This window comes from Dipodomys spectabilis, unplaced genomic scaffold, assembly GCF_019054845.1.
Source record: "Dipodomys spectabilis isolate Male_0828 unplaced genomic scaffold, ASM1905484v1 ptg000069l, whole genome shotgun sequence".
In the NCBI taxonomy this organism is placed as follows: domain Eukaryota; kingdom Metazoa; phylum Chordata; class Mammalia; order Rodentia; family Heteromyidae; genus Dipodomys; species Dipodomys spectabilis.
Window position 1 is genome coordinate 4,500,287 of NW_024870746.1, and position 12,688 is coordinate 4,512,974.

The 12,688-nt window shown below is 45.3% G+C and overlaps 1 protein-coding gene across 8 annotated transcripts in view; it reads left to right on the forward strand.

Annotated features, from left to right (window-relative positions):
• Positions 1 to 1,617: 1,617 nt before the first annotated feature.
• The window catches only part of Arhgef11 (Rho guanine nucleotide exchange factor 11), a 105,180-nt gene continuing 94,109 nt past the window's right edge, over positions 1,618 to 12,688 (forward strand). For 5 of the 8 annotated variants that reach the window (XM_042681692.1, XM_042681694.1, XM_042681696.1 and 2 more), the window contains exon 1: positions 1,619 to 2,966. In XM_042681692.1, coding sequence (XP_042537626.1) covers positions 2,935 to 2,966 — 32 coding nt within the window. In that variant the 5' untranslated portion in view covers positions 1,619 to 2,934. Of the gene's footprint in view, positions 2,967 to 12,688 lie in introns of all 8 variants that reach the window. The other 3 variants (XM_042681695.1, XM_042681693.1, XM_042681691.1) reach the window with 2 other exon arrangements.

The window sequence follows — 12,688 nt, forward strand, 5'->3', positions numbered from 1 at the left end:
ATCCTTCACAAGGAACCTAAGAACCCTTCTTCCCCTTTAAAGCTTTCACCACTTTCACCACTCTCAGGCTGGGGACCAGGCCACTAACACAATTGGCCTTTGGTGAACATTTACTATTTGCCAAGCTGTACTGGATAGAGTTTATGGAAAACTCTGGGTTCTAGTAAATCCTCAGTTGGTACTTATCAGTTACTTTTTCCCTTTTCTTCTTTGCTATGCACAAGTGTGTGTGTGGGGGGGGGGGCACTCAGAGGTTAGGAATGTGCATGAGTAAATTTACAAGTACATACCTACCCCCCCCCTCCACCTGCAAGAACAGGGAATGTGGAAGACAGCATATATGCAAACATACCATGACTGTAGAGTATTTCTCTAGTTCAAAAGACAAAGTCCACTCTCCAGTCCAGACAGAAGAGTTCCCTTTGAATCTTTTTTTCTTTTTCTTTTTTGTCAGTCATGGGGCTTGAACTCTGGGCCTGGGCGCTGTCCCTCAGCTCTTGAGCTCAAAGCTAGCGCTCTACCACTTGAGCCACAGCACCACTTCCAGTTTTCTGGCGCTTTGTTGGAGGTAAGAGTCTCACGGTCCTTCCTGCCCCGGCTGGCTTTGAACAGCGATCCTCAGATCTCAGCCTCCTGAGTAGTTTGGATTACAGGCTTGAGCCACCAGCGCCTGGCTTGAATCTTACTTTTAATCACAACCCTGGAGACCTGACCAATGCCAGGTAGACACACTGCGACTGTAAGATTGTAAGTTATGAAAATAGAATAGCCGTGGAAAGCCTATTCCATCGACTTAACCAACGGCCCGGTATGGCACCCGTGCTAATCCACGACAGACCCTTGGAAAATACTAGAGAGGACGGGCCACAGCGGTGATCCCTGAGCACCGCGGGCGCCGCGGCAGGGTGGGTGGGAAGCCGTGGGAAACAAAGGTGGGGACCAGGGGCTGAGTCAGGGAAAGGGCCCAAGGTGGCGGCGCTCAAGGCCGCGCGGGGTGGAGCCAGGTCGCCCGCAGGCCGCACCGGGACCTGCTAGGCCGCGCTGAGGCAGGACAGGCGACCGAGGGGCCCAGGAGAGGACCGGGAGAGGAGCGGGAGACGAGAGTAGCAGGAGGCCGGGCGAGAGGCGAGGCCTGTGCTGGGCTGGGCCGGGCCCCAGCCGGCCCGGGCCAGGGGGGCGGGCGGCCAAGGGAAGGGCTTTCAGTCAGCCAGCCCCGCCCCCCCCCCCCCCCCCCCATCCCGCTTGGCCGCGGCGGCGTGAGGGGAAAGGCCGGCAGGCGGGGGCCGGCGCGGCGCGGCGCGGCGCGGCGCGGCGCAGCGCGGCGAAGGGGAGGAGCCCGCGGCCACGCCCCCTTCGGAGCGAGGGAAGGAGAAAGGCTCTCGGGGAAGGAGCAGGGCGCCGAGCGGGGCGGGAGCGGGCGCCGAGCCGGGCGGGAGGGGGCGCCGGCCGGGCCTGCGCCCGACAAGCGGTGAGCAGAGGAGGGGGAAGGGGCCCGGAAGGAGGCGAGCGGGGCCGCGACGCCGGGAGCCCGACGCGGGACGCCGCCGCTTCTTCTCAACCAGCACCCGAACCCGAGTCCCGAGCGGCTGCGGAGGCCGGAGCGCGGCGGGCGGCCGGGCGGACGAGCGGGGCGGGGAGCCCAGGCCCGGCTGGTGGTCCCGCGGCGGGAGCTGTGGGCTCCTGCCTGAGCTTGGGTAGGGACGCGAGGGAGGAAAGAGGCCGAGGCGTCCGGATTTTCTAGGAGCTGATGCGGAGGAAAAATCCACCCGAACTCAAATCCACAATAATTGTCCAAAAGGAATAATAATAAGGAAGCAATTTTTGTTTTGTGTTTTTTTTTTTGATCGGGAGCAAAAGAGAGAGAGAGAGAGAGAAAGGGAACGAGAGGAAGCGAAATCTCCGTTTCATGGAGGCTGAGGCGAGAGAGAATTTCAGAGCCTGGATGTGGAGCTGCAAACCAGCAGAAGTAACTCAGGAAATTGTCTTTCAGAAAAAGGCCGAACGTAGGCTGGGTCAGAGGATCCGGCTGAGGTAGGTGGAGGAACCTGCAAGTTTAAAGGGAAAAGAAAAAGGAAGGAATATTTTCAGAGCTTCTCTCTGGTTTGTGGGGCAGTGCTGCCGTTTAAAAAACGTCAACAGCCTTTTAGATGTTCTGTGATTTTTGTTGTTTTTGTGTGTGGTTATTTCAGAATTTAAGAATCTTGAATGTAAAAGCTTCCTTTTTTTATTTTTAAAGAAAAATCCACTGATTTTTATTCCCAGGATTGGGAATGGTCGCGTTGGACTGATAAGGAGTGGTGCAGTGTACATACTATTGTATGGTTTTATTTATTTTTTTTTAATTGTACAATCACCTGGAAGATTTTTTTCCAAGTGTCATTTCGAATATAGTCATCTTGTTTTTTCTTTCCTTCCCTCGAATGACTCTGCTGTTGTCAATTTAAACATTGGAGATCAGAAAAAAATTTTTTTCCACCTTTTGGAGCTTGAGGCTTCCTTGCCAACAGAAGGACAGCTGGGAAAACTGGATTAAAAGGATGTTTTTTATCTGTGTTTTGCAGTTAAGACTGATATTTGAACGCACTTTCTTTATGTGATTCTTTTTTTTTTTTTTTTTAGCCCACAGTGCTAAACTTGAAGAGATTTGTGGTTGGGATTTTGGTTTTTAAGAAGGTCATAGTTTTTCCTCTTTTCTTTTCGTGTTTTTTTTTTAAGCGGGGGGAGGGGAAAGGGGCCAAAAAAGGAGACCATGTTAACTGGTAGAAGTAGAATGGAGCTGCAGTCACCAGGGTCCTGAGAGCTGGAAGAAAAAAGGATTCAATCTTCAAGTTGGACGGCCCTCCTCTTACCTTTCTTAAAAATTGCAACGAGATTTAGTCTTGATCAAGACGCCAAGACTTCAAGATTCTGGAACCCTGGGGACACCGAGAAACCATGAGTGTAAGGTTACCTCAGAGTATAGACAGGTAGGTTTGCTAAGAATTTGGTTTTTAAGCACTTAATAAAGGAAAAGCGGGGAGGTGATGGCTTGCATCTTGATAAAGGGTGGGGGGAAAAAAAAGAATCTGTGAGTTGTGGAAATTGGTAGGGTAGAGCATTGATCTCTGGGGACTGTTGGCATGTATGTTTATGTTACTTCTGTATGTGTCCCTGTTGAAAACATACTTTCTGATTCAGTGTCTTTAAGCAACTAGCAGTAAAGCCAGAAGAAGGGAAGGAGAGGGCAGTGCTTCCATGGCTTTTGACTTTGTCTAGGCTAGAGTCTGCATTTGAGTTCCTAACTTGCCAGCCTATGGGCGGGCAGCCAAAAAGCAGGCCTGGTCATGTGAACTCCCATGGATGGCTGGAGATAGGCTTTAGGTGCTGGAGTTGTTGGAGAAAGGCCCTGAACTGGGCATAGTCCTCCACCATGCTAGTAGGTGGGGAATGGTGATGGGGTGGATTCCATTTCTAGAATGGGGAAGGTGTTCTTAGCCCAAGTGATTGTACCACATAGGTCTGGATTTTTACCAATGTTTGATAGAACCCACAAATGCTTAGGTCCCATTAGAATATCCTCCCCTCGGGGCTGGGAAGGTGGCTCGGTGGTAGAGCACTTGCCTTGCATGCTTGAGGCCCTGGGTTCGATTCTCCAGCAGCACATAAGAAAAAAAGCCAGAAGTGGTGCTGTGGCTCAAGTGTTGGAGTGCCAGCTTTGAGCTGAAGAGCTGAGGGACAGAGCTCAGGCCCAGAATTCAGGCCCCACGACCGGACCCAAAAAGAGAAAAAAAAAAAAGAATATCCTCCCCTCTAAGCTTAGAGTTGAAACAGAGACCTGTCAACTGGCTGATGCTCTTAGTTTCATGTTACAAATGTTAAGTGGTTTCTTTCTTTCTTTCTTTTTTTGTCTGTCCTGGGACTTGAAGTCTGGGCCTGGGTGCTGTCCTTGAGCTTTTCAGCTCAAGGCAAGTGCTCTACCACTTGAGTCACAGCGCCACTTTTGGTTTTCTGGTGGTTAACTGGAGATAAAAGTCTCACTGACTTTCCTGCCCGGACTGGCTTTAAACCATGATCCTCAGATCGCAGCCTCCTGAGTAGCTAGAATTACAGGCATAAGCCACTGGCGCTCAGCAATTCTTATTAAGTTTGACTTTGCAAAATAGACATTCCTTCTTCCTGGAGCCAGAAGGAGTTGTTTTAGGTTCTTAGGTTTGATGGGCAGAGACCCCGGGGATGGGAGTCACCTGAGCAGATGCTTCATCTTTTCCTCCTAAGAATCTGCCCAGCCTCTTCTGTCACTGGTAACATTACAGTGTGTTTTTAATTCTTTCCTTGAAAGGATGAGTACAAGTTTGTAAGGTTTCTCCCTTTTCCTTTCCTTCTCCTCAACCTTTCCCTCCCAAAGACTTGAGGGAGGTGTGTTCTTTGGGTGCTGCACACTCACTGTGTTGGTGAAAGATTGGGGGACTGAATAAGCGAATGAAAAGACTGAGCCTGTGAAGAAATATTGATGAGATAAGGAAGACTCCCTCCTTCCTTCTTTCCTTCTTTCCTTTTTTCCCTCCCTCCCTCCCTCCCTCCCTCCCTTCTTCCCTCTCTCCCTCCCTCCCTCCCTCCCTCCCTCCCTCTCTTCTTCCCTCCCTCCCTCCCTCCCTCCCTCCCTCCCTTCCTTCCTTCTTTTGTGCTGGTCTGGGACTTGAACTGAGGGCCTGGGCACTGTCCCTGAGCTTCTTTTGCTCAACGTTAGCACTCTACCACTTGAGCCACAGCTTTACTGGTTTTTGGGGTTTTTTTTGGTAGTTTTTTGGAGATAAGAGTCTCAAGGACTTTCCTGCCCTGCTGGCTTCAAACCCCAACCCCCAGATCTCAGCCTCCTGAATAGCAGGCTTACAAGTTTGAGTACCAAGCAGGAAGACTATCTTCCAGGAAGCAGCTGCTCATGTTCTTTCAGTTAACCTGTGGTTATCCATGCTAATAATTTCATTTTTACAATGGAACCTGGCCTAAAATGCCTATCATCTACTTCCTAAACACTAATCTGTATTGCCAAAGAGTCCCATTTATCCCATTTGTTCAGCAGTCCTCAGACGAAGAACTTTGGCAGTAGAGGAAAGGCTATATGAGTATTCCCAAAGGATATATGAGTATTCCCAACTCCCTTCTCCTTCCCATTGGTTTCTCTGTAGTTTGGCCCCGGAGGGTGGTAACTGAGGCATGTCAGGGCAAAGAGATGAGATGCTGTATACAACTGTCCTTTCTTTTTCATCTCTTGGAGGTTAGTGCTCCTGCCTTTTTCAGGTTTGGTTGGTAAACTGTTTCTAGGAATTGAGTTATGTCAGAAGAAGAAAATCAAGGTGGAGGAAAACTAGGAGGAGGAGGAGGAGGAGTAAAGTTTCTTGGTTTAGGCATATTAAGTGCTGCACTGTTCCTCTGAGAGTTTGGATATCCTCACAGAGACTACCAAGATCTATATAGTATGTAAGGTTTTCTAAGTGCTTTCATACAGTATGTCTCCCCCCTGCTGCTCCCCTCCCCCCCAGGTCCTAGGGCTTGAACTCAGGAGCTGTCAGCACTGTCCCTGAGCTTATTTTGCTCAAGGGTGGCACTCTACTCTTTAGCCACAGTACCATTTTGGGTTGTTGTTTTTTTTTTTTTGGGTCCGGTCATGGGGCCTGAACTCTGGGCCTGGGCACTGTCCCTCAGCTCTTCAGCTCAAGGCTAGCGCTCTACCGCTTGAGCCACAGCGCCACTTCTGGCTTTTTTCTTTTTGCTTATGTGGTGCTGAGGAATTGAACCCAGGGCCTCAGGCATGCAAGGCAAGTGCTTTAACCACTGAGCCACCTTCTCAGCCCCACAGTACCATTTTGGGCTTTTCTGTTTACATGGTACTGAGGAATCAAACCCAAGTCTTCTGATTTGGAATGCCTAGCTTGCCTTTGTTATTGCTCCATCCTGTTTGACTAAGTTTATAGACTCATTATGTAGAATGTGTGAGGCCCCCATTTTGCTCTCTTTGGCAGCAGGGTAGGCTTCTTCAGAGGCCAGGCATTCCCCCCCACTTTGTACCTGTACTTCTTAAAGTTAAAGCACCATGTTCTCCTATGGGATATTGTAGATTTGAGGATGGGGACTTTCTTTGTCTTTCCCAGACTGACTCCCTCGTAAGAGGGTCATTTCTGGAACTTAGGACCCCTTCTACCTGTCTCCTACTCTATGTACTGGATAGCTCATTTGGTTGGACCTTTTGACATTCTAGACCCTATACCATATGAATTTTGAATAGTTCATTGCCTTATACCTTAATGAAGGGGCCAATTGGAAGGAAATGCTGCAGACATGAAGTTAGAGAATCTATTCTCTTTCAGTTTATCAGTTTGCTGTGAAGGGAGGCTTGTATAGATTCTTTAAGAGTGTTTTAGAAAATAAAAGTGTAGAGTCCTTGCAAAGAACACACAGTCTAACTGGGTAACTGAGAAACACAAGAAGCTACCTAGCCAAACATGGTGGTTTACAGTCCTATAATCCCAGCGCTCAGGAGGCTAAGATAGGAGGATGAAGAGTTTGAAAACAGTCTGAGCTACATAGGAAACTCAAGGTCAGTTTGTGTTACATAAACAGGCTCAAAAAACAAAACATCTTCCAAAGACAAGTTTGTCAGTTTGATGAAAGTGTAAAGACTATGTTTGATTTACCTGTTTCATGTCCTGTGTGCCCAGCTTAGTGTTTGTGTGTGCGTGTGTATGTGTGTGTTAAGTGCTCTAGAAATGTTTGACAGATATTGAAATGAATGGACCTTCAAGAACTGCAAATTCTTCCATTTTGGGTGTTTTCAGCATTCATGTTACTTTCAAATGTAATCAAAATTAGACCAATTAAAGCAGGTTCTGTAGGTGATATGTATTTTCTATAAGATAAGGAATATGGTGGGATATGGATATGTTTGGAAACAGATTTTGGCTTAAAGATAACTGTGGAAATATCAATTTGGTAATTTTTTTTTTTTTTTGTTAGTTTTAGGACTTGAACTCAAGGCCTGGGCACTGTCCCTGAGCCTCAGCCTCCTTTGTGCTCAAGTCTAGTGCTCTACCACTTGAGCCACAATGCCACTTCCAGTTTTCTGGTGGTTAATTGGAGATAAGAGTCTACTGACCTTCCTGCCTGAGCTGGCTTTGAACTGCAATCCCCAGATCTCAGTGTCCTGAGTAGCTAGAATTACAGATATGAGACACTGGTGCCTGGCGAGTATTTGGCAATCTTACACTTACTTTTCTCAGTTGGCTAGTAACTCTTGTAGCCATCGAATGCAGGAGGTAATTGCCAAGTGATCTTTGTCTTTTATTGTTCATCACTAATTACTGAAAGATGAGATAGTATAGCTGTTCTTGTCTCTTTTAGTTTTTGCCCATGAACAATTTATTGCCTCTATATTCTTTTCAAGACTTTATAAAAATGTATTTTTTAGATATTGTGAGCAGAGATTATGATATTTAATTATTTATAGTAGTGATAACATTTTGCTAAGCCAGCCAACTGTGGCAAGTATTTTTGAGATGGCCCTGAGTTAGAAGTTTGCATCCATGAAACAGCTTTTCTTTGCACTGTTTCCTCAAATGAGGACCAAATCAGAGAAGTACTGCATTTAAGCCTGGAATTCTTGGTTTGAGCCCTGGTTTTCCCCTGTACTATGTGACCTTGGGCAAGTCACGTGCCTCCTCTGATTTCCTCATGTAAAACAGTAGTATTTCATTATGTAAAGTACTTTCCAGGTCATACTTGTATGCTGCGTGCTATTTGAAGATTATGTTTATTGCATATCCCTAGCAAGAATGTTCAAGGGAAGAAATCAGATGAAATAATATATTTCAACTTATTTTCTAAATTGTAAAATTTCATATAAACTTTAGATGGTAAGTTCATGGATTTGATTTGGGCTTATGCACTACTTACTAAGCTAAGTAGACCAAAACAAAGTAAGGATTTTTTTTTGCCGGTTCCGAGGCTTAACCTCAGGACCTGGGCTCTGTCCCTTATCTTTCCACTTCCAGCTTTTTATGATTAATTGAAGAAAAGAGTCACAGACTTCCTGGCCGGGCTGGCTTTGAAACACAATCCTCAAATTTCAGCCTCCTAAGTACCTAGTATTATAGGCATGAGTCACCATAGACTTATTGATTTTTTTAAATTAAAAAGTAAAATAGTTTTCTTTTTGCAGAAGAGCATAAGTTTAGAAAGAAGGAATATTTTTTTTTTTTTTTGTCGGTCGTGGGGCTTGAACTCTGGGCCTGGGCGCTGTCCCTCAGCTCTTCAGCTCAAGGCCAGCGCTCTACCACTTGAGCTACAGCGCCACTTCCTTTTTTTTTTTTTTTTTTATTGTAAAGCTACTATACAGAGGGTTATAGTTACATGAGTGAGGTTATGAGTACACTTCCTCTTGAACATTGTTACCCCCTCCATTGTTTTCCCCCTACCATCCCCTCCCTCCCTCCCTTCCCCGAGGTTCTTTTTTTTTTTTTTTTTTGATTGTGATTAAATGATTACATAATTTCAAAGTCACAAGTTCATTCTAACTTCCCTGGAGCAAATTGTCTACCACAGTCTATAATATATAACAGTGTTCACATGTTATATACCATATTTGTGATCAGCAGCATGAGGATATTTAGTAGTGGTTCAACCAGATGAGCGGGAGTTCTTTGTTTCTTAAGTCCTGTTAGTTTTGTCGTATCACCTAACCTTTTGGATTTAGCATCCACTTATGAGGGAGACCATGTACCGGTCCAGTCGTGGGGCCTGAACTCTGGGCCTGGGCACTGTCCCTCAGCTCCTCAGCTCAAGGCTAGTGCTCTACCACTTGAGCCACAGCGCCACTTCCAGCTTTTTTTTTTTTTTTTTTCTTTTTGCTTATGTGGTGCTGAGGAATCGAACCCAGGGCCTCAGGCATGCAAGGCAAGCACTCTACCACTGAGCCACCTTCCCAGCCCAGAAGGAATATTTTTTATAGTGGTCATAGTTTGGTGAGATACTATAAGACTGACAAGTAAAGTTGTTGAGTCTCTTGCAGGGAATTTTGATGAAAGGGAGAGACTTCATTTACTGGACTCACTGAATGTTCAGTTATAGAGATAGAAAGGAGTTATTTTGTGTCCTTTCCTTCTTCTCTTTTCTGCTTTCATTCCTTCTTTTTGCTTCTTTTCTAGTACTAAAGATGGAACCCAGGGTCTCTTGAATACTAAGCAAGTACTTTATGACTGAGCTACACTCTAGCCCCAGAAAGGATTTGTTTATCTCTGGCTATTCCTTATTGTAGAAGCATATGACTTTCATAATTCAAAATAAACCCAGATCCAGTCAGACGCAGGTGAATCACACCTGTAATACTAGCTACTTAGGAGCCTGAGACCTGGAAGATTGAAGTTCAAAGCCAGTCCAAACAGACTGTGCCCCTGAGACTTCATCTCCAGTTAACCAGCCAAAGCTAGGCTGGAGGTATAGTTCAAGTTGGTGTAGTACCAGCCAAGCAAGCAAGCCAAGTAAGTAAATGGCCCCTAAGTTTAATCTCCCAATACAAGCAAATCAATCAATCCAGATCCCTGTAAAGAATCTCTTTCTTCTTGAGTTTCTGGTCTTTATGTAGCTCTGAGACAAGAAATCTCCAGGCATTTATTTGAGCTTCTGCTTCCTTCAGAAGGTTGGCCTTCTAGAACCATGATAGAGATCTAGAGCTACAACTAGTAAGTACTCTGAAGTTCTGAGTCTTTTTCAAAATACAGCATTTGTTTATATCTAGGGATACAAGATTAGAGATGGCATTGGATTTGCAGATGAAACATTTGGCGATTAATCACCATTATGAGCAGAAGCAGGCTAAGATTAATTTTAGATACTCAGAAACATTACTGGTAGAGCACTTTTTAGTTAATACATTTGTTAAAGCTTTTTTTATAAATACTGCCAGGCAGAGCCCCCTGTCCTTCTGCTTAGAAGCATAAATGAAATATAAAAATGCATGTGTTTATAAAAATAGAAGAGCCAAGCTGGGCACTGGTGGCTCACATCTGTATAATCCTAGCTACTCAAGAGGCTGAGATCTGAAGATTGTAGCTCCAAGCCAGCCAAGGTAGGAAGTCCCTGATTAACCACCCAAAAGTCAGAAGTAGAGCCCTGAGCAAAAAAATGTCAAGGACAGCACCCAAGTCCTGAGTTCAAGTCCCGAAACCAACACACACACACACACACACACACACACACACACACACACACACACACACACACACACACACACACACACACACACACACACACACACACACACACACACACACACACACACACAGCTGTAATCCTATACACACACACAGACACACAGCTGTAATCCTAGCAGTTTGAGATTGGGAAGATCATGGTTCAGGACCAATTCAGGGAAAAAAGTTTACGTAACCCCATCTTAAGGAATTGCTAGACAAGGTTGTGTTCACCTGTTACCTAGCTATGTGAGATGTCTCAAACATAGATGATTCATACCTGGGAAGGAAGTGAGTCCCTATTTCAAAAATAATGAGCAAAAATCAGTGCTAGAAGTGAGGTTTAGTGGTTAAGAACACCTGCCTAACCAAATATGAGGACTGAGTTCTAACATTAGTGCTGCTGAAAAAATGAAATAAAATAAAATATTTTGTGAAGGGTACAAAAGAAATCCAATCTGTAAGTCAATATAAAGATAAGGACATTCTAGAAGCTTGTAATCTCTATGGACTAGAGTGGTAACTGGAGTTTGGATTAGTGTTCTTTTAAAGACCCAGGATTCTTACATAGGTGAAAGGGGTTTTTTTGTTTTTTTGTTGTTTTTTTTTTTGGTCCGGTCGTGGGGCCTGAACTCTGGGCCTGGGCGCTGTCCCTCAGCTCTTCAGCTCAAGGCTAGCACTCTACCACTTGAGCCACAGTGCCTCTTCCGGCTTTTTTCTTTTTGCTTATATGGTGCTGAGGAATCGAACCCAGGGCTTCGAGCATGCAAGGCAAGCACTCTACCACTGAGCCACCTTCCCAGCCCCGGTGAAAGGGTTTTGTTAGCTGTGAATTCTGTAAAGTATAGGATGAGTTACTTTAATCTATATTGACTGAATCTGCTTTCACTATTTTCATAGTGGCATTGCTGTTAAAATCTGTTTATTGGTTTATTGTTTCAAAACTTAATTGAAAGATTTATCATGCAGCTTGGAAACTTTTTTGGGGGGACTTTATGTTCTTCCTTCTTTTCCTCATTACCATACTGGGAAAGGCTTAGGATAGACCTGCAAGTGGCATCCGAGGTCATTCCTTCACTCTATTAGACAAGTAGGAGGATCTGGTCTCCAAAAAAAATTTAAAATACAGGCTGGGAATGTGACTTAGTGGTAGAGTGCTTGCCTAGCATGCATGAAGCCCTGGGTTCGATTCCTTAGTACCACATTTATAGAAAAAGCTGGCTCAAATGGTAGAGTGCTAGCCTTGAGCAAAAGAAGCTCAAGAACAGTGCCCAGGCCGAGTTCAAGCCCCAAGACTGGCAAAAAAAAAAAAAAATTAAAAAAAAAATTAAAATAAAGCCAGGTTTCATCTGTGAAAGGTGATTTTGAGTTGAGGGAAGAAACCAGTATCCTAGTTGATAGATCTGGGTACTGGGGCCAGCTTTCCCTCTAACTAGGTAGCTTAACTGCTGTGGAACTTAGTTTTCCTTTTTTGTGTGTGTGCCAGCACTGGGGCTTGGACTCCAGGTCTGGCACTCTTCTGTTATTTATTTATTTATTTATTGTCGGTTGTGGGGCCTGAACTCTGGGCCTAGGCACTGTCCCTGAGCTCTTTAGCTCAAGGCTAGAGCATTACCACATGAGCCACAGCGCCACTTCCAATTTTTTCTGTTTATGTGGTGCTGAAGAATTGAACCCAGGGCCTCATGCATGCAGGCAAGCACTCTACCACTGAGTCACATTCCCAGAACTCCTCTGTAGCACTTTTGCTTAGGCTAGCACTCTTCCATTTATGCTTCCAGTTCCATTCCAGCTTTTGGATGGTTAATTGGAGATTTTTTTTTTTAAAGTCTTTCAGATTTGTCTGCCTGGACTGGTTTTGAACTGGGATCCTTAGATCTTGGCCTCCTCTGGCTACCTAAGACTACAGGCTTGAGTCTGAAAACCAAACGTCTTGTGTCTTTTCTTTCTTTCTTTCTTCTTTTTTGCCAGGCATGGGGCCTGAACTCTAGGCCTGGGTTCTGTCCCTTAGCTCATCAGCTCAAGGCTAGCGCTCTACCACTTGAGCCACAGACCACTTCCAGCTTTTTCTGCTTATGTGTTGGTAAAGAATCGAACCCAGGGCCTCATGCATGCAAGGCAAGCACTCTACCACTGAGCCACCTTCCCAGCCCTTGTGTCTTTTCTTTCAGTGAATCAAGACTTCCTTTCAGGAATCACTTCTGGCCGTCTGGAAAACCAGTGAAAATGAAAGGAAATAGGAAATGGCTGTTTGATGAAAGTAGGAAGGAAAATGGCAGTACAGGGATGTGGAAACATTAGGGAGGAACTGGAAGCCGGTAGCTCCTAATATTATGGCAGTAATTTTTAGAAGGGTTTTTTTTTTTTGTCGGTTGTGCTGTCCCTCTTGAGCTCTTCAGCTCAAGGTGAGTGCTCTACCTAGAGCCTCGATTCCACTTCGGCTTTTCTGGTGATTATTTGGAGATAAG